The following is a 26,591-nucleotide window of genomic DNA, read 5'->3' as shown; positions in this document are numbered from 1 at the left end:
GGCAACCCCTTGGTGTCTTCATAATCCCATGCAGGAATAGGGTCACCCATGGGCATGTGCATAGTCCCACACAGGAACTGGGCAGTCTCTGGGCATCTGCATAATCCCACATGGAAATAGGGCAGCCCCTGGGCATGTGCGTAATCCTGCGTAGAAATAGGGCAGCCCTTGGGGCAACTGCATAATCCCACGGAGTAATAGGACAGCCCCTGAGTGGCTGCATAATCTCACGTGGAAAGAGGGCAGGGCAGCTGCATAATCCCAGGTGGGAATAGAGGAGCCCCGGGCAGCTGCATAATCCCACAGTGAAATAGGGCAACCCAATCTGGCAGCTCCCAAGAGTGCTTTATACCAGCTGGGGGGGGTGGGGTCCCTCCCCCATGTCCCACACCCCCCAGATACCCCTGGAAACGGAGACTGGTGGCATCAGCGGGGTTCACAGCCCCACGGCAGGCAGGGCGGGAGGCTGACAGCTGGGATGCTCGGCAGGCTCGGATGCCATCATCCGGCAGCACAAGGCAGCCTGCCTGCGGATCACGGCTCTCCTGGTGTGCAAGGACTTGCTGTGGATCGGGACCAGCGCCGGCGTGGTGCTGACCCTCTCCGTCTCGGCCAAGGCGGCGCCGGCGTTGATGGGGCTCTCCCAGGGTCACACCGGCCACGTCCGCTTCCTCACCGCCATCGAGCTGCCTGATGGCTTCGACGTCCTCTTCCCATTGCCGAGAGAGACGGGTAGGTGGGGTGATTGGGGGGGCACGATCCTGACCCGCTGCGGGGGGAGTGGATGGTTTTTATGGGGCTGGGAATGCTGTCCCACTGGTGGATAACCAGGACTAGCCTTGAAATGTGGTCATCAAGAGTCCCCTGCTCTGTTAAAATTCAGGGAGAAAAATTTGGGGGAAGAGGGGGTAGGGGTGGAAATTGGGTGCTAAACTGTCCCACCCAGGGCCTGGGGGATCATTCAAATGACCCCAGATTTCCCTGGGAAACCCAAATTCCTGTGGGAAAAAGCCACCGGAAAGTCATGTGCTGAGTCTCACTGAGCGCAGCTCTGAGGTTGGGGATGGGGCGAAGGTGGTGATGTGGGTGGGAAGGGTAATTTGGGGTGGGAGGGGCTAATATGGGAGGGAGGAGCCAATTCGGGGGTTGGGGGGGGCTACTTGGGGATGGGAGGAGTTTTTTGGGAGCCAAGATGTGGCACCTGGGAAAGTGGTGGTGATGTTTGGAGGATGCTAGTGGGCTGGTGGTGGTGGGACGATGTTGGATGATACTGGGAGGATGGTGCTGGTGGGAGGATGCTGGGATGCTGATGGGTAAAAGGGGAGCGGCGGGGGGGGCGTCTGACAGCACGTTGGGGGTTCTGCACTTGGCAGGGGCCGAGAAGCCGAGCGAGGCAGAGAAACGAGACCCGTCACGCCCCCGTGCCCCCACCCTCACCCTCTCCAAACCCAAGATGCTGGTGATCAGTGGCGGGGATGGCTACGAGGATTTCCGCCTGACCAGCAGCAGCGAGACGGTGGGCCGGGATGACAGCACCAACCACCTCCTCCTCTGGAGAGCATGAACAGCCGCGGCCCCCCCGGGGCCATCCTGGCAAGGAAGGGGGGTGCTGGCCCCCCTATTTGCAGGTGGTGGGGGGAATGACCCCCCTTCCCTGCCACCCCCCACCCCAGCGCCTCTCATCTCCAACCTGGCTGCTCTCCGTGTGCTCGGGGTTGGGGGGGATGAGCCCCGGTCCCCCCGCCGACCACCGCACCGGACAGCGGCGGGGGACACACAAACATCATTTTCGGGGCGTGGAGAAGATGGGGAGGGGGGGTGCATTCGCTTGGGAAGGCGCTAACGAAGGAGGAAAGCATTATCGAGCATCCCTGGGGACCGGCCGGAGGATGCTGTACAGCCAGGAACCTGCCTCGCTCTCCGGTTTTGTGTGTGCCTGCTTTGGGGTTGTTTTTTTTTTGGGGGGGGTCGCAGCGCTGTCACCCCCCCCTTCCCCCGGGACCCCTGGCCACGCCGCGGGACCACCCCAGGGACAATACGCCCGTGGTGTCCCCCCAGCCCCGGGCCTCCTGCTAATCCGCTCGCTCCATTGCCAGCACCCAGATAGCTCTGTTTGTTTGTTCGTTTGTTTTAAATATATATATATTATATATATATAAACATCCTTATTTATTTTTGGGGGGGTCGGGGTGGGGGGGGGGTCAGGCACATCATCACGTCACTGCTGGTCCCTCTGTTCCGGAGTTGTGGGATTAAACCCCTCCCGGTTCATCGCCCCGAGGCAGAGCTGGACCCCGCTGCTGGAGCCAGACCCCACAGGGATGCTGGTGGAGGGGGGGGGAGCTGATGGAGGGGAGGAGGGGAAAATTGGGGGGAGTGTCCCCCCCCCAATCTCTGTGATTCCCATGGGATTTCACAGCCTGGGATGAAGCCACCAGCAACGTTGGAAGCATCTTCTGGATGAGAACAAGCATCTCCTTCGCATTCCCCTGCCAGACACCAAGGATGCCCCCACCCCCCCACCCCTAAATTGGGGTGATGGCAGTCGGGACCCTCAAAACGAGACTTTCCTGGACCAAACCCCCCCCCCCCATTTGCCCTTTTTTTCCCCTTTTTTCCCCGCTTTCACCCCAGGATCCAGGCGAGGCTGGTGCTCGCAGACCTGGGCACCCTGTTGTCCCTGTGGGGAGAGGTGACTGTGGTGGCAGGGATAAACCGGGGTGTCCCCACGGAGCCCGGTGAGTGATGGGGGGAGCCGCCACCCACCCGTCCATCTGTCCGTCCCGGGGTGGGGGGGGGAATGTTATAATTGAGATATTTTGGGAAGGGGAAGGGGTGGATTTTGGTCACTTGGGGGCTCTTTGTCATTAAAGGTCACCCATGTCAGAACGAAGCCAGCGTGGTCTCGTCCTTCGCCTTGGGGGGTGGCGGGGACGGGTGCAGCTGTGGGGAGCACCCACCACCCATCAGTGTCACCGGGGACTTCACCCAGTGGTGCCACCTGTGATGAAGACCCCGGTGGGAGGAAGAAACCCTTCCCACTACTGGGGTGTGGTTATTCCCACCTGGATAACCCGAGAGGGAGGTCGGGGGGGAGGGGGTGTGTGTCCCTCCCTTGTGCTACGCAGCGTCGGGATGTGACCCCATTCCCTGGGTGTCCCCCAGGGGTGATGGACGGACAAACAGCCGGAACGGGGGACACCGGCCTGGGGCACACATCACCCTGCTGGCCCGTGGGGAGCACCGGGGGGGGGGTATGGAGGGAGCAGAGCAGGGCGCAACGGGGGTGTCCCCAGCGTGGGAAAACCATCCCCTGGGGATGGGGACGAGGCCAAAGTGGGGTGCGCTATAGGGCTGGGAGGAAAGCGGGGTGCAGCACCCATGGGTGCCCCCCCGATCGCCCCCCCGCAAGACGATATGGGGCAAAAAATCCTTATTTTTTTAAAAAACAAATCGCTCCAGTTCGGTAGGTAAAAACCCACCGCCATGTTATTCTTTTCCTCATTTTTCCCCCCAAAAGCCCAGCACCCCCAAATCCCCCCCCCCACAGAGACCCCGCCAGGTGGCGCTGCCCCTCGAGGGGCGGGGCGAAGCGCGGCGCGAGAGGAGGGGTGGAGCCCCGCCCTCTGACGTAAAGGAAAAGGGGCGTGGCGCGCGGGAGCAGCGCGCCGGCGGGTTCATTCATAAGGAGTCGCAGCGCTCGGTGGGGCGGTCCCGAGGGGAGCAGGTAAGGGGGGGTCGGTTCTGGCTGGGTCCCCCCACCTCTGCCCGGGGAGGGGCCCTGCTCCGAGCTGGGGGGGGCGCGGGTTCCCTACCTTTAAAGGGTTCTTCCCTCCTGGGGGGCGGGGGGGTCTGGGTTTGGGGTTGCTGCAGCTTCGGGCTGTGAAGGGAAAGGCGGGGGCTGGTGCTTTTTGGGGTGCTCGACCATCTATTCGCAATGAAAAAGGGTGGTGAGGTGGTTTATCGCCTTGATCTTACCCCTAAGCAGGGCATGGGGAGAGCTTCACCTTGGTGCTGCTGGAAGTGGGGTGCAGCGGTTGGAGACCCCGGTGCTGGCTCCGGCTGCTGCAGAGCGAATGTAGGTTAAAATAAAGGGTGGAGAGGGGGAAAAGTAGGTTAGGGAAAAGTCAGCAGCACGTGGCTGGAAAAAGAGCTTGGAACTGTGTTGGGTTGTTTGGTTTTTGTTTTTGGAGGGGGAGCTGGAAACTCACAGGGCTCCTAGCCCAAATACCTGCATCAGCCGGGATGCTGCGGTGAGGGGCTGCACCCCAAAACGGGGCTGGAGCATGACAGCGGTGCCTCTGGCATCGTTTGACTTTAATATTGGATTTTTGCAATGGTTTGGTTGTTCCCACAGCTCTGATGGGGCCCGGGGAGATGCGATAACGCTAAGTTTTGCTCTGTCTGCTGGACAATCCCCCCCCTTGTCCCACGCCGCCTCTGACAGCCGCTCCCCAAGGTGTTTCTGAACAGTTGCTCCTTTTTTTTCCTGTTTATCTGTAGGAGCCATCAGCGAAACCCTGTCCCTGCGCTGGGAGGGGAGGCCCTCGCTGGAGTCCCGGCGGGCAGCCTTTGGTTAGGGGCTGTATTAAGGGGGGGCTGGGAATAAAAGGCTGGTGGGATTTGGGGGGCACCGAAAGCAAGTCGCCTTCCCTGTTTCGTTTGCATCAATGCATCAGCCAAGTTGGGTACGGGGCTGGTGGAGGTCGGGAGGTCCCCAAAAAGCAGCCAGCTCTGGCACTGGTGGGGTTATTTTTTGGTTTCCTCTGATTCTTGAGGTGGGGACGATGGTGGTTTTGGTTTTACCCGGGAGCTTCAGGGCTTCTCTCCACCGTGCTGGGGCAGCCGGGCATCCCGCCATCACTGCCTGTGGGTTTGTGCTGCATCCCCCATCCCCACCTGGCCTGTCCGCGAGCTGCCCCCAGAAATGGGTGCTGAGTGCTGGGGTGGCCGTGCAAAGCTTCCCTGACAGCCAGGACCCCCGAGTCCTCGTACCTCCTACGTCCCCATGGCAGAGCTTGGTCATCTAAGGGATGTCCTTAACCCTTGGATTAAGTTTGGCCTTAGATTTGCTTTACCTGGAGCCAGCTGCTTTCTTGGTGGGGTCTAAATCAGTTTGTCTTGAACTGGTGAGCCGGGATGTGCCGGTAACCCGGCGTGCGTGGGCTGTGCCGGCCCGTGGCATCGCTCGGCCACGGCTCGTGGTCCCCTGGCTGTGGTGGGTCCCATCTGTCCCCTTCGAAGGCTATCGTGGCTCCTTCCCCAGCAAAGCAGTGCCCCAAACATCTCTAGGAGTCCCTAAGGTGCTGCTATTAAAGGCTTAAATATCACTGCCCTGAAGGTTTAACATGCTTCACGTTAGGCTTAAACTTGAGTTTTGTTAGTGCTGGCTTACAGGGTGGAGGGCTTGCACCAGTTTCACCCTCCCCTTGTGATTGAGGGGCACATCCCAAGTCCCGAGGGGATTCGGGAGGTGTCCCTGCGGGGTGCCATCGCCCTGGGACAGCCTTAGTGGGAAGGTGGTGCGTGGTGGGGCTCAGGCTGGCGGGGGCGATGGCAGGGGCTGGCTCAGACCCCCCCCAGTAATCATGGGGTCCCAGCTTGGCACGGACGGGGCTTGGTAGCTCTTCGTTTGGGGGTGCAGCTCCCCAGGAGGGGGAGAAGGGCTGGTTGGCTTCATGCTGGCACCCTGATGGGGTGTTCCCTAACTGGGAGCTACTGGGAGGAACTGGAGCACCAAGGGTGTTCGTTCTGGGCCGTGCCATCACGTCTCAGTCCATGTCCTGTAATTACCTGGCTCTGCCCCGCTCGCCCCCCAGCATCTCCCCTCCCGAGTTTAATTAGCTGCATCTCAGACCGATGATACCAGTCACTAATTAGGAGAAACTCGTTAGGCAAAGGCTGTAACGAAGCTCCGGCGTGGCTCTCACAGGACCGTGACGACCGGGGGAATTTCCATGAGGGCAGCAGAGGCTGGATCCGGGTTTGGGTTATTACTTATTTTTTCTTCCCTTCCCCTGCGCTGTCAGCATTTATTTTAATTTTAACAATTAGTTGCTGACCCCAAAGAGGGGGGATGAGCCTGTGGGGAAACACCTTTTGTTTCTCTTGATTTTTTTTTTTTTTTTAAATTTAAATATATTTATTTTTTTAGTGACTTCATTTTCTTGTAGCAGGTGTGTATGGATTTCCTTCAGAACAGGACAAACCTTTATTCAATGGTGTTTAGCATCATCTGCTCCTTCCCCCCCTCCTTGCACGGTTGGCCCTGACTCCGCTGCAGGGTTGGGCCCTCTCCAGTTCGGGATGGAGTTGGGATCTGCAAGGGAAGGGGGTGGTGCCAGGCATCCCATAAAACCTCGAATAAAACTTCTGGGGGCGATGATGGAGGACCACTGCTGCAGGGTTATTTAGGCAGATGCTTTGGAGCATCCCCATGCGGGGAATAGGGCCCCCAAATTGCTTCTCCACCGGGATTTTTCCCGGGTGGTGACCCTGGTGCTCCCCCTCGGGCAGGTCTCCCCTTGCGAAGAAGAGGAGCGGGATGCACTGGTGGCTCGTCACCGTCCTGGGGGTGAGTACGGCCTTGTCCATCCCACCCCATCCCTCTGCATCTCTGCTTTCGGCTCTTCTGATGCTCAAACCCATCCCAGCATCACCGCCCCGTAGCCATAATCGGGCACCCAAAAAGGTTTCTCACACAGAAACTTGCAGCAGCTCGGCCCTGGGGAGACGCTTAATTTGGGTTGAGAGTGAGGGTTTCTCCCCAAAAATTCTTCCTGTTCTTTTTCTCCTCTGTCAAAGCTTCTTCCAGGGCAGGGGCTGATGGGGAATGCGGCTCCTCCCTCGCTGCTCCCCCCAGGGCCACTGTGTTGCCCCATGTCCCACATCTGGGAGATGCTTTGGGGATGTGGGTACCCCAGGGACCAGGGCCTTGGGGTGGCTTGGCCAGGGCGAGGGTTGCAATGGGTTTGCACCGGCCGTGGTGCATGCAATGGGATTGCACCCATCGCACTGCTTGCGACAGGCTGGCATCTGCCCCAGTGCACGCAGCGAGTCTGCATCCACGACGATGCTGGTGGTGAGTTCGCATCCGTCACGGTGCATGCAATGGGTTTGCAACCATCATGTTGCTGGTGATGGGATTGCATCCGCTGCAGTGCACACGATGGGTTTGCATCTGTTGTGGTGCCTGCAGTGAGTTTGCATCCATCACGTCGCTGATGATGGGTTTGCATTGGCCGTCGTGCATGGAATGGGATTGCACCCATTGCATCACTTGTGACATGTTGGCATCCACCACTGCGCATGCAGTGTGTTTGCAGCCATCATGTTACTGGTGATGGGTTTGCATTGGCCGCATCCATCGCATTACTTGTGATGGGTTTGCATCTGCTGCGGTGCATGCGACGGGTTTGTAGGCATTGCATCGCGTGCGACAGGATGGCATCTGCCACGGAGCACGCGATGGTTTTGCATCCATCGTGTTGCTGGTGATGGGTTTGCATCCGCCGCGGTGCATGCAGCAGATTTGCACCCAGCGTGTTGCTTGTGGTGGGTTCGCCTCTGCTGAACCGCTTGCACTGGAGCTGCATCACCACCGGCACAGGCCTCGGAGCAGCGGGAGAGCCGGAGCAGCCGGTGCTGAGCACCACTCTCTGCTTCTCCCGCAGGTGCTGAGCAGACCCAGCACGGGGGATGGGAGCTGTGCTCCCCGGGAGCGCGGGACGCCGGGATGCCCGCCCGGAGAGGAGCCTGCCGGGGTAAGCCGTGCCCACCCACGGCACATCCACCCCCGAGGGAGGGTGCAGGATCCGGCCATCGCTCACCCCTCTTTCCCTCCACGCAGGAGTGTGGCTCGGCGCAGGGGCCGCTGGGGATGTGCCGAGCTTGTCCCCCCGGCACCTTCTCGCCGGGGGTCGTACCCTGCTCCGCTCACACCCGCTGCCAGGCCAGGCACAGGATCCTGGTGGCACCGGGGACGGCGGTGACCGACAGCCGCTGCGGAGCCTGCCTGCCGGGGTGAGCCCACCCGGGGGAGGGATGCTGCAAACCCCCAGCCCCGGTGCCGCTCGCGGGCCATATCCTGACCCTCTCCTCCCGCCCCGCAGGTTTTACAGCCCTGAAGGGGAGAGGGACCCCCAGGGCCCGTGCCTGCCCTGCGCCGCCGTTCCCCGCAGCACCCCGTGGTGCCCAGGTGGGTGCTCAGGCTGGATGTGTCACCCTGGTTTTGTGGGTGCCCAAAGAGCCGGAGCTTTTTGTGCCAACGTCCACCCGGGGACGCCGCAGGATGTATCCCCCCCTCGGGACGGGGGCGGGGGGGGTGATGTCCGGCCAGGATGTGACAGCTGAGGGCGCCTCCACTTGTGACACGAGTGGTTTCTGCTTCCCTGGGGGCCAACCCTGCAGCAGGGCTCCTGGGAAAATGGGATTTAATCCCAACCAAACCCCTCTCCGGGGCTGATCCGGTGCCTCCCCCCAGGCCGGCGGCGAGCCCGCAGCCCCGAAACACTGGGCCGGCCAGCGGAGACCAACAGGACGCGGGTGACTTTGATGGGTGAGGAAGAGGAGGAGGCAGCAGCGGCGGCGCAGGCGGCCGTGCTGACCATCGTCCCAGTCTTCTGCACCATGGGGTTGTTGGGCATCCTGGTCTGCAACCTGCTGAAGAAGAGGGGCTACCACTGCACCGCCAGCAAGGACCCCCAGCCTGGTGGCACCGGTGAGCCCCACTTGTGCTGTGAGCCCCTTTCGGTCACCCCACATCCATCCCACGTCCATCCCACCTCGCTCAGCCCATCCCCGTGGCTTCTGGTCCTCGTTGTTCCTGGGCCTCCTGCTTGTCCTTTGGAGGGGGGTATCCCCCATCACTGATTCCAACCCCCACCCCCCCACCCCCAACTTCTGCCTCCAGGTCCCAGCTCTGTCTACCACCTGGAGGACACCAACGAGGACACCATCGGGGTGCTGGTGCGGTTGATCACCGAGAAGAAAGGTCAGGAGGGGGTCCCTGGGGGGGTGACATGGGCCGGACCCCCGTGACACCCCCACTCCATGCTCTCCCCCCACCCATAGAAAACGCCGCGGCGTTGGAGGAGCTGCTGAAGGAGCATCGCAGCCAACAGCTGATGCCACCAGGCTGCACCCCCCTGAATAAGTAAGACCCCCCACCCAAAGCTGCAATGAGGATCCCCTGGTGGTGGGACCAACCCCATGCTGATGGCATCCCCCCCCCCCTTTCCCAGGCTGCACCTCCTGCCTCAGTTTCCCCCCACCTGCCGGCACCAGCAGCACCTCCACACGGTGCAGGGTCCGGCCCCGTGTGCCCGCTGCAGCCAGAAGAAGTGGCCCGAGGTCCCCAAACCCGGGGCTCGCCCCGGCGAGGTGACCATCCTCTCTGTTGGCAGGTAAGTGGGGACAACCACCCCCTGCCCCCCCAACCTCGGTGCGCTCCCCTCTCCCCAGGGTGGGGACAGGCTGATGCGATGCCCTCCGCAACAGGTTCCGTGTGTCCCGGATCCCTGAGATGAGGAGCGAGGTGCAGGGCGAACCCCCTCACGGTCCCCTCCCCGCCGGTAGCGGGATGTGTCCTCCGCGGTTGAAAAGCACCGATGGCACCCCTGAGGTGAGGGGGTGCAAAGGGAGGGTGCTGGGGAGCCCCTAGGGTGTGGGCCCTTCCTGGGGATAAAATGGGGCTTCAGGAGGCTGGAGGATAGAGCGTTAACTCTGAAACCTAATGAGGGTACCTGGTGATTTGGGGGGCTAGAGCAGCCCCTCACCCTCAAGCCTCTTCCAGCAGCCAGGAGGCTTAAAAAATACTTTACAAATTGAGCTCAAAGGGGTTTGGTGAGTCCCTCCCTTTCCTCCCACCCCCTGCATTTAAGGTGCTGTAGGGGGTTGTGGAGTGGGTGTTGATGCGGGTGCAAGGGTGGGTGCTGGTGCACAGGGGTGCTGGTGCACAGGCATGGTGCTGGTGGCCCCTGGGGTGTTCTGCAGCAGCCAGTGCTTTAATATACCCCCCTCCCCTCTGTATCTGCACGCTTGCATACGGTTCCACCTATATAGACCCCTATAGCATGCTAAAAGCCTGTATGCAAATGCCCATATGCCCCTATACGTTTGCATGCGCTTACATATACGGTCATACACCCCTGTATGCAAAAGGCTATGCATAAGAGTGTGTGTGCCCTTATACATGCATGCACCTACACCCCCCCCCCCCCCCATAGCCGTGCATACACTTGGGACACCCAGAGGGGACCCCGAGGCAGGACGGAGGGGGTGTCACGTGCCACAGGGTGCTGCGGGCTTGTGGCAGGGCCTGGCACGGGGTGACACGGCCAGGGGGGCTGCTGCTGTGTGACTCATGGGCAGCTGCACGGGCGCACGTGCCCCCACACATGCACATACACCCCCCCCCGCCCCCCGCAACAGGCGCTGCTGCACGTGGCCACGCTGGCAGCCACGAGCGCTGTGCATGGAAACGTGTATGTGCAGGCATGCAAACACGTGTGTGCACACACATAGATGTGCACACACACATATACGCACGGATGAACCTGTGCATAAATGCACGTGCAAACCCGCCTCTGCACACACCCATAAATGCATGCACCTGTGTACATGCACGCACATGTATGCAGCCATGCACACGTGCAAACACCCACGCTTGCGCACGGAGCTCTGCAAGCATGCAGACACACGTGTGCACATACAGGCGTGCACGCATGCACCCGTTCACACAGCTACACGCACAAAAGCATGGAGGATCACGTGCATATATGCACGTGCAAACCCACCCTTGTGTGCATACACGTATGTCTGTGCACACACACGTATGCACGCCTACACGCGCGCAGACATGCACGTGGAGCTCTAAGCGTGCATACACACACAGAGAGGTGTGCACAACACCTGTTCACACACCGCTGCACGTGCAACCATGTGCGTGGGTAAACGTGCACATGCAAGCACACCTCTGCACACGCGTGCATATATGGACATGTTTAGTCACAGGCAGACACACACTTGCAGATGGAGCTTTGTAAGTGTGCATACACACGCACACACAAAGCAACGTGCACGCGTTCACACGCCGCTGCACATGCACACACACATATGCGCGGACGAACACGTGCATAAATGCACGTGCAAACCCACCGCCACACGCATGTGCATCTACACATATGTACATACACAGGTGCCTGCGGTCCTACACGCACGCAGACACTCACATGGAGCCCTTTAAGTGTGTGCACGGCACCTGTTCACGCACTGCTGCGCGTGCAAACGTGCATGGAAGCGTGCAAACGCGCCTGCGTGCACATGCACCTCGGTACACACCCCCGCACGCAGTCACGCATGCACGCAAACACCCACGCTTGCACACGGAGCTCTGTAAGGGTGCACAGACATGCGCGTGCACCCCAGGCCCCGTTTACACACACACACACACACACACACACACACACACAGCCCCCCCGCATGCAGAGCGGCGTGCAGCACCCACGGGTGCCCACCACGCGCTGCACCCTGCGCCGAGGCTGATTACAGCCTGCCAGCCCACGGGGACGCGAGGGCACCCCGTGCCGGGGTGCTGGAGCCCCGGCAGCTGCCTGCCCTGCCTTCACCTCCGCCCAGCTGAGCCCGCCCAGCTCGTGACAGCGATGGTCAGCGCTCACTGCAGCCCCCCGCCCCCCCCAGCACCCTCGGGCCGTCCCGCACAGCGTGTCCCCTCCGGCTCCCGTCACTCTGGGCCGTCCCCAGCTATTTGGGGACACCTTGACCCTACTGAGCCCGTGGCCAGATCCTGCAGGGCCTCAGCACCCTCATGGGGGGCCTGGACCAGCTCCTGCGGGTGGGGACACCTGGGGGCGTGGGGACAACCCGGGTGGTTGCCCTTAGTGGGAGGAGTTGTCCCCTCCACCATGGGATGTCCTTGGGTAGCGACAGCCACCATGTTGGCCCAGGGGGTGACGGGGAGCGGCTCCTGCCACCTTGGGTGGTGCAAAGGGCCCAATCCAGCCTCACCTGGAGATGTGGTCTGTCCCTTGTCCTCTACAGGTGGCACCTGGCCTGGGGCCTGCCTTGGCGGGACGGTGACACCCACAAAGACCCCATGGTGGGGACGGAGGATGTTGGGTACCGTGTGAAAGCCAGACCCGCTTGGAGCCGTGAAATGCTGGAGGTGGCAGCTTGGCTTCTGCTCCTGCCACCAAGGTGTCCACCGGCAGCATGGCAAACCCAACGTCTTGCCCAGCTGGTGAGGAGGAGTTCCCCATTGCCAAGATCTGGTGGTGGCCACAGCATAGTGGCCTGATGGAGATCATCTCTGGGAGCCACTCCACCGGTGGTGGTGGCCATGACGTGGTGGCCTATGGAGAGCATCTCCAGGAGCCGTGGCACCGGTGGTGGTGGCCATGGCGTGGTGGCCTGATGGCGAGCATCTCTGGGAGCCGTGGCACCAGCACACAGCTCCATTGGCAGCACCATGCAATGGAGGACATCATGGGCCCAGGATGCCATTTCATGGTCACTTTCTGGGTCTGTTCAACTGAAGCCTCTCCAGGAATGTCATGAGCTCCTAATTTCTCTCCGTCACCAGGTGCCAGCACTGAACATCACAGGCTAATGACAGCCTCTGGATCATGGGACAAATCCCACCTTGCCAACAACCCTGGGGCATGGGTTGCTCTGGCCAAAGCTGGTCTCCCGCATCTACATCTCTGCTAACCAAAGTCTCAGTCAGCCCAGGAGAACGTGGTGGTGGTGGTGCTCTGCTCACCATGACGATCACACACTCCGCTTTCAACAGGAGCTGGTTCTATAGGCTCACGTTGGCTTGGCCATGTTGGGGTCAGTGGGACAACCCACCCAACGTTGGGTTGGAGCCCATCGAGCTCCACCACCCACCTAGAAATGGGTTTATAGCTGGTCCCGGTCACTTCGCCACCACATCACCGCACCCAAAAAAACCAACCACCAAACCCTCTCGGGCTCTTTTATTTATTTTTTTTTTTTTTTGGAAACATTTTAATAGTTATCGAATGTTCTACATCTTACAGTAAATATCGTACAGTTACAAACTCTTGGCTGAAATCTGTCAGGGAGATCACAACCTGATCTTCAGAACCAAAACCAGAACAGAAAACAAACAGAAAAAAAAAAAAAACCCACCCCCAAATGTACACTTCAGATGGACAAACGGAGGCTGTGGGGCTTTCCAGGGCATCAGTTCAAGGCCATGTTCCCTACACACCTTTGAGACTTAGACTTGGAAGACACGGTTACTCTTGGTTTTAATTTTTTTCTTTTTTTTTTTTTTTTCTTTGTATTTATTTTTGCTTAAGAGGTCCAATAGTATTTAAAAAAGGAGCTGGCCTGGCAGTCGAAATGAATTAAAAAATTAATTACATAGAAAGAGGGGGTAGGAGCGTGGCACAGGTTTGCTCCACACTACGGGAACAGGAGGGGTTGGGTGCAATCCTGCACCCCGCTACCTTGTTTCTCCCTTCCTTGCTCTGCTTCCCAGAGGCCGCCGACCCTGCGACTCACTCCCCATCCAGCGCCCTGATCCTGAACCCCCTTCGCCCCGGGAAGAACCCAGCTCCCCCAGCTCCAGGCCTCGCAGGAGGCTGCAGCGATGCTGCAGGTGGCCGCGTTGCAGCAGGGTTTTTTCCCTACAACAGCACGACTGAGCGTCTTGAACTGGGACTTGCTGCCATTAAACCATGTAGTTGCTATTCCTGCTTTGCAAACCTCCCTGTAACAGGTTATTTTACCCCATTACCAGTAAATCTGTGAGTGCCACAGTGCCACACACTGAGGGAAAACCCACCTTTTTCAAGCTCTTCTCCCTCCCAAGCTCCTTAACAGGCTTTATTTTCCGACGGGAAAGCCAGTATACAGCAGAGAAAAATATCCCGAGCCTGATGCTGCCAGCAGCCCGGCAGCTGCAGCAAAGCAAAGGGAAGATGGGCAGAGGGTCACCACGTTTCGGGGATGAGGGATGCTCAGAGGGCCTGAAAATACTGACAATTAAAAACAAAAAAAACCTGCAAAACCTGGATTTATGAGTATGCAGCGGCAATTATTGCTACTGTCGGCTGGTTGGGTTTTTTCTATTGAAAATAAACTCCCAAATATAGGCTTTTTTTTTTTTTCCTTCCTCTGAAAAAGCAAGACCCAATTTCACACCCTCCAGCTGGGGACCGCATCATCCCAAAGCCTCCGCAGGGATGCAGCCGCCGGGATGCGGAGGGGGAGTCTCTCCGGGAACGACCGTGTTCAGCGGGGTGCTGGCAGCTGGGGGAAAACCTGATACCCTGAAACATCCATCATTTAAAAAAAAAAAACCACCACAAAAACCCAAACCAAACCCTTTAAATAACACTTCATGGTAATTACATCTTGAAACTGCAAAAAAGCTGGACTGGGGGATTATTATTCATAAAATAGAGGAGCAAATCCTCGCCCGGAGGGTTCAGCCGCTTGGAGGCGTGATGGGTACAGGCTCCAAGGGGCTCGCTCGGGTTGGGGGCCACCACCACTATTAACACACCTTCCCCCCCCCCCCAAATCTTGCATTACAGCTCGTGTTTTAAAGCAAAGATAACATCAGGGATGGGTTAATGGTCATAACAGCGGGTCGAGAGTTATTTTCCTTCCTCTTCAGCTGGAATTTTAATCTCCCAGACACTTTGCTGCCCGCTAAGGATGGTTTAACCCCTTCTGCTCTTCTCCACTAACAGCCGGTGTGAGCCTTCTCTGCTGATAAATGCTTTTCCAGCAAAGCTTTGCTGGAGTGAAATATTTGAGAAGCTGGTGGCTCCCATCAGTGTCCCCCCGCAAGGGAGTCCCCCACTGGGCTGCCACCTCGCCAGGACCTTCACTTAAGCCATGACTTGGCTAAGGAAAGGGCTTGGGATCACGGGCTTTCCTCTCATCCTTCCATCTAGCCGAAAAACCACATCCCTCCACGGGGAAGGGGACAGGGCTGCAGGTCACCGCTGGCATGAGCCAGGAGGCATCAAGCCCCACATCCCCACCACGGCCCCATGAAGCTACCTTGGGAAGGAGCTACTCAAGCCTGGAGCCATGTGGTGGCCCCAGAGCGCTGTGGTGGCCCTGGAGCCATCCAGTGGTCCAAGCCTAAACCCAACACTAGTTGCCAAATGTGCTCACCAAAGCCTCTTGCCCAACCGAGGGCAAATATTTCACCTCTTCACGCCCTGGTTGAGTTAATGAGTATTTCTGCCTCAGCATAACGGCATGAGGAGCATCAGATCTGCTATTGACCCAAGGAAAGGAACTAAAACTAAACAGCCCCATGTCAGATCTCATTAGCAGTAAGACTGGGTAATCCTCCACGCTGAGCTCCTGGAGCTTTCCACCCCACCTTTAGTGTTTTCTTCCCTTTCAGGAGAAACCCTAACATCTTCCCAGCCATGGGCCAAAATTTTAGCATTTGTTCCTAAAGCAGTTATGGGTGACGAGTGTCTAGGCCAGTGGTAGGACGGTGTCTGCTGGGAAAGGTCCTCCCGGGCTGTGATAAGAAAGCTTGTTGGACCCTGCAAGTCATAGTGCTGGTACCACTCTACAGAGTATAGATAGAGCTTACTCTGCCCTATGAGTTTCAACGCTGATAGACAGCTCCTAATACATACATGAAGCCAACAGTGAGAGCAGAAAAGGGTATTTGAGAGCTCTTCAGTTCCTGTGATCTACTGGGGGTGGGGTGTGAGCAGGGGGGGTTGGCCCAGGTTCAACTGCGGCCTGCTACAAACAGCAGAAGGATGATGTAGTACTGCTATGTCCAAACGTCCCATTGCTCTTTACACACTAACCCTTGGCTTCACCGAGCTCAACAGGGCAACCCTCTGATTATTTACTCCTTTTTTTTCCCATCTTTTTCCTTTTATACAAACCCAAAGTGCAGCCCAAAGTACTACAGGGGAGAAATCCTTCCTCACGCCTCAGCACTGGTGTTCAGTCTTCACCCACTTTGTACCCCTTGCGGTCGGGAAGGTCAACAAGAGCTTTGCAAGATTGCCTTTAAAACCAGCAGAACCAACCAATCAACAAAAGCTTTGCTAGATTGCCTTTAAAACCAGCAGAACCAACCAAATGACCCCCATACAGAAGCGCTGGTGCCAACAGCCAGCCTGACAAACCACCTGGGACCAACCAGCAGTAGGAAAAGTCTCTTGGGTCCCTAAGCTTGTTTCTCCCCTTTTGGCCCACGCTTATGGGAAGGAGTTCCAGTAGCTCCTCCCAACGGCAGCAGAAGCCAAGCTGGGAGACAACACCAGGAGCAACGAGGTCTTGCCCCAGTGCCAACAACCAGTCCCCTTGGTCTTCTGAAAGACCATCCAGTCTGACCTCTACACCAGCATGTCCTGGTCAAGGTGACCCTCCGGTGTTGGTCTCCACTGCCCTCACCTCCATCTGGAGATATGATCCAGGCATGACCAAAGCAGAGCAACCAACAGAGCCATCTGGCACTGACTCAACACCACGCAAGGGTCAGAAACCCATGCCAGGCAGTGCCGGGAGGGCTCCCCACCCACATCTCCTACCCTGACCTCTTTAAAGGCTCTGGATTGGGTCTGTTGTGGCAACCTTGGAGTGCAAGAGTTGCAAACACACCGCTGGGTAACTATTTTGGCACGCTTGAGGGAAAAATCAAAACCCAACGATGTTTTTGTCTTAGGGGAAAAAAAAAAAGAAGAAAAAACTTGTTTCTATGCTGGGTTCAGTGATAAGAATTCAAAATTAAACTGGCCGCAACCATTGTCTGCAAATACGAACTCTCTGCTGCCCTTGAGACAACTTATTGCTCTACTTGGACACCCCGAGGTGGGACGTCACCAGCCGCAGTTGGCTTGACGTCCTTGCGCCCTTGGGTAAACCAAAACCCCCAGAAATTACCCCGAAGCCCACAGCCTCTGCGTGCCCGCTGTCTCCCAGCTCAGTCCACGTCAACTGTGGATCACCTTCCTTGCTCTCTCCTTTTCTCAGGTGCCTTCCCGTGAGGAAGACGACATGTTTATTGCTATTGCTTCCTCTTCCCCCCACTTCTCCCCACTCGCCAAGCAGAGCCGCCAGACATCTTCCCCCTCTCCAGCCTTTCTCTACGGTGCCAGGATTTGTGCTTGGATGAACATTTCTCCTGGAGATCTCTGAGCTCAGCTGTAACCAAAAGGGGGGGGGGGCGGGCACCTTGATAGTCACGGAGGTGTCACGGTTTGGTCTCAGCCCTGCCAACAACATGGGTGCAAGGTGAAGCCACCCATCCTTCCCCTCGCCCTGCCTTGAAGTCTCTTCCCCACCAACCAGTTGCCCTCTTTCCCCACACCACCAGACTTTGGAGAAGCTCTTCAGACCAACCCCCGGACATTGAGAAGATCTTCAGACCAACCCCTGGATCTGGAGAAGCTCTTCAGACCAACCCTTGGACACCTCCTTGCTTCCTTCACCAGCCGCCCCGCACACCTCTGCCTGCAAGGAGTAGCCATGCAAGGGAGGAGCTTCCCCCTCGCACAGCCCCGGGATGCGGCCGATGGGGAGCATCTCATTTTCCCAAGAGGTGCAAGGCGCTATCGGGGCACGCGTCTCTCCGCTGCTCTCTTCCCATCACGCAAGATCCGTTTGCCCAGTTGGAAAAAGCAGACCAAAGACCCGATGATGACCAGTCCTCCTACTTCCTAAGACAAGTGTGTTACGTCGCTAATTATATTTATATTCTCTTACTCCTACAAAAGAAGGGATGAGTTCAGAATTTCACTGCAGATAATGCATTTATAATCTATCACGACAGCTATCTGGAAGACACCAATTTTCTTGTAATATGTTATGGAAGATTAAATAATTTATATTATTCAACTAAAAATACCCAAACCAAATCGGAATAAGCCTGCCTACCAGCGCTGTGCTTTTCACATAGTACCCTGAACATCAACCACTCTTACTAGCCAAAGAAAATCTAGGCTTTCGTCAACAACAACGACAACAGAAAAATAACAAAAAGAACCCAAACGAACAAGAAGTGGGGGATCTTTGCACCACTCAGCTGGGCAATGCTGGAAAAGTGAATATTCTGAGCTTTCAAATGATAGGACCAAAGAGAGAACTTTACTATTGCTCAGTGTCAGGATGTGTGTTACACAATTTATGTGGGTTGGGGAGGAGGAAGGGGGAGAGGAAAAAAAAAAAAAAAAAAGAGGCAGAAGATTAGAAAAAGCAGCTTTTACAAAAACCACTAAAGAATGCATAAAGTGACCCTTGCACTTTTTTTTTTTTCCTTTTGTTCTTGCAAACAGACGCGGTGCTGCAGTACAGCGGCCACAGCACCGATGTAAGACTTGTGTAGTTGCATACAATGTTTGACTCCGGATCTGGAAGAGAGCAAACATATTAAAAACATCCAGTTAGAAGCAAGCGGTGCAGGATCAGACAGGGCTGGTCTCCTCTCCTCTGCACCCCGTGCAGCACGAATAGCTGATGCACACGGGATTTAACCACCCCTCGCGCTGCTCTGCCGGCGATTTCTTGGGCAGGGAGCTGAGAAAGCGATGGTATCCAATGCACAGGATTAAAAAATATGCAGATGGAATGCTCTCTGCTAATTGCACAACAATTTGTCACGGGCAGGATTAGCCCAGCGTAAATGTATGCAGCAAGGAGAGGTTTCAGAAACCCCCCTGGGCTGGATGAGATCTGCGCTGCCTCCCTGTGCAGCATCATGTGTTCCCATCAGCTGCGGCGCCTGTTAATTGGGCGTGATGGACCAAGGGCTCCAGCAATGTGCGGAGGGCGTTTAAACAAGCAGCTGGGATTTCTGGGATCCTGAGCATGATAGGATCTTGCAGCTGGTTTCAGGCAGCTGTGAGCAACCCTGGTGCTAATGAACAGGATGCTCTCCCAGCACGTTTTAGCAGGGGTAAAAAAACCCATACTCAAGTGATATGAAAGCTGGGAAGGGACTCCTTATCCGGGCGTGTAGGGATAGGACAAGGGGTAACAGTTTTAAACTGAAAGAGGGTAGATTTAGATTAGGTATTACGAAGAAATTCTTTACTGTGAAGGTGGTGAGGCACTGGCACAGGTTGCCGGAGAAGCTGTGGATGCCCCACCTTTGGAAGAGCACAAGGTCAGGCTGGACAGGGCTCTGAGCGACCTGATCGAGTTGAAGACGTCCCTGCCCATGGCAGGGGGTTGGACTAGGTGATATTTAAGGTCCCTTCCAACCCAAACCCTTCTGTGATTCTATGGAAGAGCGTGATGCATCCAAAACCTTAAAGCATGAAAATTTCCACCCTCACAGCGCCCGACTGCACTCAGAGCGGCTTGATGCCGCTGAGGTCACTGGTAAAGCCTCGCATGCACCGAGCAGCAAGATGTAAGGTCAAGGTACGCCGTGCTTTGCTCACACCCTCCGTAGCCCCAGGACAGCGAGCCATGCAGCTATCCCGGCCGGGGAGCAGTGCTAAATGGCTCTTTTGGAGTCAAACCATCACCCGGACAAAGGGATTCATGAGCTTTGTAGGAAGGAGAGACGCGACGGCAGTGCTCCGTGGCTATTCAATTGGCAAGGGCAGAGCAAGACCCGCAAAGGCAGCACTCACATGAATCGGCCAGTGGGTTTACCAGTGTGGAGGTACGTAGCTGTAGGTGGGGGTTCCTTGAGCCCTGTACGTTGGCACGGAAACTGGATGTGCTCCGATGGCGGTGTGTTGTGGGGTGGTCAACAAGGTTCCTGCAACGGCACCGAGAAATACTTAGCAAGGAGGAGAGCTCCATCAGGGGAGCGGTGCCCCGAGGGTTCGGTGCCGCAGACCGCGTCCAAGGGGCAGGCATGGCATCAGCTGCCTTTTGGTTTTCTGCTTCAGTTCTCCCAAATATTATTCTGCCTGTGAGACCTGAATCGAAGGCATTTGACTCAGGCGGTTGGTATCAGCCAACACCATGAACAGAATAAGCCGACCTGAAGCTCCAGCATATTTTCCGTGCTACTTTCAGCCCTTAACTCATCTTTTTCCAATTTTCCTTGTCCCTAAAGACCAGCAGAAGAGCTAGCCACTAACCTGCTGACATCTTCCACCCGCTGAAGGCACCGGGCTAAATTGCAACAGCAGATCACTGCAGCGATCTGAAACATCTAAGTACCAAAGCGTAAGGGAGCAGGGTTGCGAAAGGAGATGAGAAAAAAAAACCCAGACCTTCCAGGGAAAATTAAGATGAGCTTTGCCACTCATCTCCCGAGGGCAGTGGAGCTCTTTGGCTTCATTTAAACCCGCAGAGCCGAGAGCCTCGGGATGCAGCAGAAGGAACAATCCTCTCCCAGCCATGAAGCAGGGGAGCTTCCCGGTGCAGCCTCTTTTCTTTTAGCTTGCAGCTGATAAGCAGAAGGATTTTAGGTTAGAATTTGCACGGTGCCTTCAGCAGACATGGGGACGGAGAACACAGCCCCGGAGTACTCTGTTCTGGGAGTAACTGGGTGCTCAAAACAACTCCTCCGTTTCTAGAGATCTCGCTACAAATGCTGCTAACTGAATTTTAAGACATCCCATGTGCATTAATTACATCTACCCGATTCTCAGTATAAGCAACAGTAAATCTCTCGGAGTGGTTCTTGTCGTCCTCAGGCTGCAATATCTCTGCTTGCAACAGGGACTGTGTCCCACAGCAGAGTCCTGTTTCACAGCTAATGCAGATGCAGAAGGATGAATGATGCATTTCTTGGCATAATTCAATATACAATCCTAAGAACTGTTAACGAGAGAAATACAGGCTTTGGGAAAAATAAAACCAGCCCATATCCTTACTTAGTGTGCTAGCCATTAATTGCGGTTTGAAACAATCCTGCACATAAAATGCAGAGGATCTGGGATACATAAACCAAGGTTAACGTTCATTTTGTCAGTGAAAGCAAGACCTTAAGTATCCTAAAAAAAGAACTTGAGGATAGAAATACAACAGAATTTGAAGATGGACAAGCCTGGTTATTCCCCTACTTATGGAACAGAGGAAAGAGTAACGTATTTAAGGATGCAAGAGTGCATCCCTCTAGAGTCAGCCAAACAAAAGGTCTCCTCTGCTAACCTAAAAACTGAGTTAGATCAGTATCAGGAGCGAACTGATTGATTTTTGCCTGCAAAGGAGCGGTAACCAGCAGACGAAGCTGCAATTAACCGTGTGCAAGGCGCTTCTGCAGCCACTTGCCAGATGCACCCTGCAAGGCTGCAGGCAGCACGTCGGATGCACAGAGAGCTTTTCACCCAGGAGGTCTCTTGCACGGGTTGTTTGGATACATCCCACCCGAGAGATGAAACTGTGGCTCAAAACACAATAAAACTTTCCTTCTTACCTGCTGACATTGCCATGGTGGTCCCAGCGACCATTCCCATGGCCACACCGTTGGTCCTGGGCGCAGCGACCGGGGCCGGATAGATGGCCGATGGGATGCTGTTGGGCTGAACCACGGTGGTGTGATGGATAACGTGAGGCTGTGCCGCGTACACTGGCTGGGTATAATAAGCTCCCTGTTTGAGAAGGGAAAAAATATCACCATCATCTTTGTCATTTGATTGAATGCACAAGCCAAAGCAGTAACTTGAAGGCCAGTATTTTGTTTAGAGACAATCACCAGCTCTGTGTGCAGCGAGTGGGTGTGAGCCTGGTAACACAGACCGTGCTGTCAGCAAGGAGTTACATCAGCTGTGACTGTAGATCCTGCTATGGAGTGAGCAGGGATGCGCTCAGGGCTGGTCCTACCCCCTGCACCAGATGGGCATAGAATCATAGGGGGGTTTGGGTTGGAAGGGACCTTTAGAGGTCATCCCGTCCAACCCCCTGCCATGGGCAGGGACATCCCCAACTCAATCAGGTCGCTCAGAGCCCTGTCCAGCCTCACCTGGGATGTGCCCAGGGATGGGGCATCGACCACCTCTCGGGGCAACCTGGGCCAGTGTCTCACCACCCTCAGCGTAAAACATTTCTCCCTTAGATCCAGTCTGAATCTCCCCTCCTTTAGTTTCAAACCATCCCCCCTTGGCCTGTCACAGCAGGCCTTGCTAAAGAGGTCGCCCCCACCCTTCCTACAGCCCCCCTTTAAGCCCTGGGGGGCTGCAATAAGGTCTCCCCGCAGCCTTCTCTTCCCCAGGCTGAACAACCCCAGCTCTCCCAGCCCGGCCTCGCAGCAGGGGGGCTCCAGCCCCCGGAGCATTTCTGTGCCCCCTCTGGCCCCGCTCCAACAGCCCCATGTCTGTCCCGTGCTGAGGAGCCCCGAGCTGGAGGCGGCGCTGCAGGGGGGTCTCCCAGAGCGGGGCAGGGGGGCAGCACCCCCTCCCTCGCCCTGCTGCCCGCGCTGCTGGGGATGCAGCCCCGGGCACGGGTGGGGGTCTGGGCTGCGAGCGCACGTTGCCGGCTCGTGTCCAGCTTTTCACCCCCAGCACCCCCAGGCCCTTCTCGGCAGGGCTGCCCTCCATCCCCCATCCCCCAGCCTGTGTGGGTACCGGGGGTGGCCCCGGCCCAGGGGCAGGACCTTGCACTTGGCCTTGCTGAACCTCATGGGGCTCTCCCAGGCCCCCCTCTCCAGCGTGTCCAGGTCTCTCTGGATGACATCCCGTCCTTCTGGCATAGGAGGTTCCCAAACCCAGCCCGTACTGCAAGCCCAGAGCAGCTCTGCTCTGACAGCCGCTCACTGTTAGCAGTTGGACTCAATGACCTTAAGGGTCTTTTTCCAACCTTAACGATTCTATGATTCTATGATTCGAGACCTCAAGCCCTTGGCCCCCCCAGATGTGTTGCAGGAGCACTATTAAGACCATCAGGCATCATGCGTAGCTGCTGGTACAAAGAGCTGCCAAAGGGCTAGTCCTTCCCATGAGCAAGGTCCTGTGCCTGGAGACCTCGACAAGCAAGGATGAAGCTGAACCTGCGGACATGTGGGACGGTCCCCGGGATGGATGAAGGCACAGGACTGGGAGGGGGATCAGCATTATGGGTCGGAGAGTCACCTCGTCAGGGACAAACCGTGCTGCCTCTGTTTGGTGGGATAAAATGGGGCCTCGACCCAAAAGACTTTGGCTGCTGGCACAGAAAATGAACAAGAGATGGAAGAAAAGGAGAAGCCATGACTCCTGGCCGATCCCAAGGTGATTGCTTGGGTCCGGGAAGCCTGTCATCTTCTTGGGCTTCCAACAGGAGGCAGAGGGGCTTGGAAATCCAGGCTGCTGAGACCCGTGGGGTTTTGAAACAAGGGGGAAAGGACAGGTGGAAATAAAAGAAAGGAGCCAAGAGAATAAGCACCACATCCGAAATAACAAAGGGCCTGAAACGTGAGCGGAGGGAAGGAGAGAACTGCCATCCCCGGGACAAGTAGGAACACTGCCAGTACCTGCAAACCAGGGACGGTCAGAAAGATTAGAGGGTTTAAAACAATGAAGGGAGATTTTATCATGTGTTAGTGAAAGCCGTTAGAGACCTCTGAAGGAATGGATTAAGGGGAGAAGGAGGTGCAGGTGAACTATTAAATTACTTCTTTCTTTCAGGAGCTACAAAGGTTGATAGGACAAATTGCAGATGCCGAAAGGCATTTCCTGGGGGAACGAGAAGGCTGTGCTAAGATAAATTAGGCCCCTGCAGAAAAGGTGACTGAGAAATCAGCTGCAAAGAAGGAACATCTCAGGTGGTAAGTGCTGCAAGCACAATGTGCTGAAAGGATCTACCAAAGCACCTCCTTCTTGACGTCGTTCCCTTCTGGGCTATTGAAGCTCTTCTTTGCTGGTCCCTGGGAAGCAGAGATGAGGAAATGGGATCTGCAAGCCCTGCTCCATCTCATTGCTGGTGGGCACAGCTGAGCAGATGCCATCCTCCTGCTGTGGCCAGGATCAGAGAAGAACCAGTGTGCAGGGATGGGTTTGGATCTCAATGGCTTATGCTACATTCATTTAATGGAAGGAGAGGTGGCAGCGGACAAAATCAGCAACAGGAGATGCTCCGGCCTCAGCAAAGCATGGAGAAACCGCTCCATGAGGTTGTAGCTGCTGGAGAAGTTGGTTATTTGACATTAAAGAGGACGGGAAAAGCCAGGGAAGCTGTAGGACCAGATTGCTCTGAGGAGCTCGTGATCTTCAGTGGGAAAGGGCATCAAGGTGATTTTCGGAGGACATCTGCCCTAAATTGCATCCCTGCGGAGGATCTTGGCCCCAGCACATAGCTGGAGGCACTGGCAATGCAGGAACAGAGAAGATGGTACTGGAAACTCATCCAGGTGCTCAGGGAGGAGCTCCTCCATGCAGACACGAATCTGGGTCAGGCCTGAAGTAGCTTGTGCTGGTGAAGGTGACACAAGGGCTTTCCCACAGGAGGTGGCAGGAGGGTGATGCAAGTCAAGTGAGATGCCAATGGCCACCAGCAAGTGGACCTTGTGGTGACCCAGACTCATCTGTGGCCCTGGGGAAGAGCAGTGTTGAGAGCTGGGGAGGGTGGGGAGAGGTGGGTGCAGGGACCATCCTGGGGCCAGCGATCCCTGGAAGTCAGGCGTGTGATTTTGGGGGAAGGGAGCTGATTCCCAACCTGGCTGAGCCACAGGGATGCCACTATGTTGACTGCGCTGCACATCAACCACCACACAAGACCATATCTCATCCAGAGGATCCAACAGTGGAGACAGGAGAGAGACAGAGGGAGTATCCTGGAGACCCACCAAGCCGTACCATGAGCCACTCCATCCCACCAGGACATGGGGGCTCAGCCCTGACAGCCAAGGACGAAGCCCTGCAGGACCCTCGGGCTGTATTCGCACACTGTTGAGTGAGGTGGTGAGCCGCCGCGGCAGCTGGCGAGGCACCTACCTGGGTGTACAGGTTCTGCTGTGGATAGGCACTTCTGATGGGGTACATAGCGGTTTGGTACGGATTCGGAGACGGCGAGTAGGGAGGAGGTGCGTTGTTACTCTGGGTCGGTGGGACCTTGTAGGGAGTCCCCGCAGTGTACCCTGGCAAAGAGAAGAGTAGTCCAAGTTAGGGGGAGGATTTACAGCTGCAGAGCCGGTCCACCCGGCACATGAGCAAGCTGAGCCGCTCTTCAGGATGGGCACCACTCAGCGTGGAGAAGCCATACCGAGATGCACCAGCATCGACTGACATCCCAGGAAACCCCCCAAGCCGAGACCTCCAAGTCCAGCACCCAGCCCCTGGCTAATGGATCACCCCAGCCAGGGCTGCGTCCTCCACCGGGCCCAGCAGTGACTCTTCCCACGCTGCCTATACCGGGCCATAGAGCTGATGGGTATTCCCAATGGTCAAGGCATGACTTGATGAGACGCAACCAGCACTTAAATCACCTAAGACAGCAGCATCCCTACACCTACTTACCCGTCTCTTTACATCTACTTGATGAGAATCATGTTTTTCCTTCTCTCCTCCCCAGGTTTTTGTCCTTTCACCTTTTTTGCTCAGGTAAAACCAGAATTTAATTGCTGGAGGATTTAACTTCATGGCACAGTATTGCTGTCCCCTGCCTACGTCCCCAAGCAATGGGTGGAAAAGCAGCAACACCAATGGTCCAAACCTTAATATTAAGGTGAAAAGGATGGATGTCTTTAAGTATTTCATCAAGGTGGATAGTGCCAAGCAGTTTCCTCTCCTGCAAAGGAGGGCTGTGGCCATCAGATCACCTTGCAGGTGGGAAAGGCAACCCCAAGTGATGCTCGAGCACCTTTATACCTGTCCCGCTCCCCGCAGGCTATTTGCATTAGCAACAAAAGCAGCAAATCTGCTTTATTGCCATTAAGAAAAGCCATTTGCTCTGCTTGGTAAACAGGCACAGCAGGCTGCTGGCAAGCCGGGAGGAGCAGCGGGGGCTTAGGAGGGCGGTGATTAGGCAGGAGCGGGCAGCGGGGGAAACGTCCCTTGCAGTATTTGTGATCCTGATACGGCAGATTGCAATTTTTGTCTTTCTTCTGTTCGGATATAAGGAAAAGAAAATGGAATTCGGCATTCCCCATCTTCCCCATCATCCCATCAGGCTGTTAAGCTGGAGCATCTGAGTCCCAGATTTACATTTTATCAAAGGTCTAAAGAAACCTGAACTTATCTTGCAGCATTTAGGAGATGCAGAGATATGGGGAACAAACTAAAATGAAGGATCCTTTCCAAAACATGGAAATTTGTCCCAAAAATAAACCTAAGCTAACAGAAAATAACCTAAAGGATAAGATGATATCAGCTGACCTGCTGGCCGTGGGTGTCACTTTGGGTTTTTGCTGCTGTTTGCATTAAGTTCTGCGCTGTCTGGTGCTTATAAAATTATATTTTCCTTACAGGAAGACCCAGCGGTACCAGCTCAAGATCCTCTAATGCAAGTCTGATCACATTTGCCTTTTTTTTTAAAGGCTTTCCCCAGAGTGAGGACATCCTATAAGAATCTCCGCTCTTCTGCTTCCTTTCAAGGCACCCTCCTATCTGTTAACTTGTGATGAATATGGGGTTGACTCCCATACCCTCCACTGATTTTCTTCTCCAGAAGGAAAGGGGTGGCTTTAAGCAGGTCCATGATAACACTGCGTAATCCAGTCCTTGTTACCTGGC

General features: G+C 56.0%; 3 protein-coding genes across 12 annotated transcripts in view; 2 read left to right on the top strand and 1 right to left on the bottom strand.

The window, feature by feature from the left end:
- ARHGEF17 (Rho guanine nucleotide exchange factor 17) overlaps positions 1-2,160 on the top strand; it is a 35,724-nt gene extending 33,564 nt beyond the window's left edge. The window contains exons 20-21 of the mRNA XM_075110225.1: positions 490-732; positions 1,374-2,160. Of these exons, the coding sequence (XP_074966326.1) occupies positions 490-732; positions 1,374-1,564 (434 nt within the window). The 3' untranslated portion in view covers positions 1,565-2,160. The remainder of the gene's footprint in view (positions 1-489; positions 733-1,373) is intronic.
- RELT (RELT TNF receptor) lies at positions 1,890-13,140 on the top strand. The gene is made up of 15 exons (XM_075081870.1): positions 1,890-1,894; positions 2,635-2,738; positions 2,874-3,003; positions 3,638-3,727; positions 4,504-4,575; positions 6,517-6,574; positions 7,674-7,763; positions 7,850-8,022; positions 8,112-8,197; positions 8,483-8,719; positions 8,912-8,992; positions 9,073-9,154; positions 9,243-9,404; positions 9,499-9,622; positions 12,061-13,140. Exons 1-15 carry the CDS (start codon positions 1,890-1,892, stop codon positions 12,097-12,099), a joined length of 1,533 nt encoding a protein of 510 aa, XP_074937971.1. The 3' UTR covers positions 12,100-13,140.
- The window catches only part of FAM168A (family with sequence similarity 168 member A), a 229,254-nt gene continuing 215,646 nt past the window's right edge, over positions 12,984-26,591 (bottom strand). For all 10 annotated transcript variants that reach the window (XM_075109330.1, XM_075109830.1, XM_075109658.1 and 7 more), the window contains 4 exons: positions 24,855-24,997; positions 21,365-21,539; positions 19,623-19,753; positions 12,984-18,392 (listed from right to left, as the gene is read on the bottom strand). In XM_075109330.1, coding sequence (XP_074965431.1) covers positions 19,641-19,753; positions 21,365-21,539; positions 24,855-24,997 — 431 coding nt within the window. In that variant the 3' untranslated portion in view covers positions 12,984-18,392; positions 19,623-19,640. The remainder of the gene's footprint in view (positions 18,393-19,622; positions 19,754-21,364; positions 21,540-24,854; positions 24,998-26,591) is intronic.

The sequence above is a fragment of the Phalacrocorax aristotelis genome, chromosome 1, assembly GCF_949628215.1.
Source record: "Phalacrocorax aristotelis chromosome 1, bGulAri2.1, whole genome shotgun sequence".
NCBI lineage: Eukaryota > Metazoa > Chordata > Aves > Suliformes > Phalacrocoracidae > Phalacrocorax > Phalacrocorax aristotelis.
Note: the sequence above shows the minus strand (reverse complement) of the source record. Positions and strands in the feature narration are given on the sequence as shown.

Bases quoted from the DNA above. Each gene is read 5' to 3' on its own strand.
- RELT (XM_075081870.1), top strand. The intron at 4,576-6,516 runs GTTAGGGGCTGT...CCCCTCGGGCAG, and splicing joins GTCCCGGCGGGCAGCCTTTG to GTCTCCCCTTGCGAAGAAGA. The intron at 6,575-7,673 runs GTGAGTACGGCC...CTTCTCCCGCAG, and splicing joins GGCTCGTCACCGTCCTGGGG to GTGCTGAGCAGACCCAGCAC.